Source organism: Trypanosoma grayi, assembly GCF_000691245.1.
Source record: "Trypanosoma grayi strain ANR4 Tgr_2151_V1, whole genome shotgun sequence".
NCBI lineage: Eukaryota > Euglenozoa > Kinetoplastea > Trypanosomatida > Trypanosomatidae > Trypanosoma > Trypanosoma grayi.
The window spans coordinates 854-1213 of NW_008827769.1; the positions used below are offsets into that span (position 1 = coordinate 854).

General features: G+C 65.6%; 1 protein-coding gene across 1 annotated transcript; it reads right to left on the minus strand.

Annotated features, from left to right (window-relative positions):
* Positions 1-63: 63 nt before the first annotated feature.
* DQ04_21511000 (double-strand-break repair protein rad21) lies at positions 64-339 on the minus strand (the record flags this gene model as incomplete). Its single annotated transcript, XM_009318013.1, has 1 exon — positions 64-339. The coding sequence occupies one exon, from the start codon at positions 337-339 to the stop codon at positions 64-66; it is 276 nt and encodes a 91-aa protein (XP_009316288.1).
* Between the last annotated feature and the right edge of the window lie 21 nt (positions 340-360).

A 360-nucleotide genomic window follows, 5' to 3' on the forward strand; every position in this document is an offset into this window, starting at 1 on the left:
GGGGGGGTACAGCAGCAACGGCACTCATTTTTAGTGCCGTTGTAATATATGCATGTTGCCCCCTCACGCGGCGGCGAGGAGGCTCTCGGCGACATCCAGAAGGCCCAACTCCACGTCGCCCGCCAGCGACGGCTGCTGCACCGACACCACACGCTTCGATGCGAGCGCGAGAACATTCACAAACGCACGCGCAGCCTCGCGGCGGTGCATGCCGTGGCACACCTCCTGCAGCGTGCAGCGGTCACGCACCACGACCTCTTTGCGCGACCGCTTCGGCGGCGGCGGCGGCGACTGCTGCTGTGCGACCAGCGTGTCGCGGATGCGCTTCAGTGTGGTCATCGCAGAGATGGAGAAACCCCC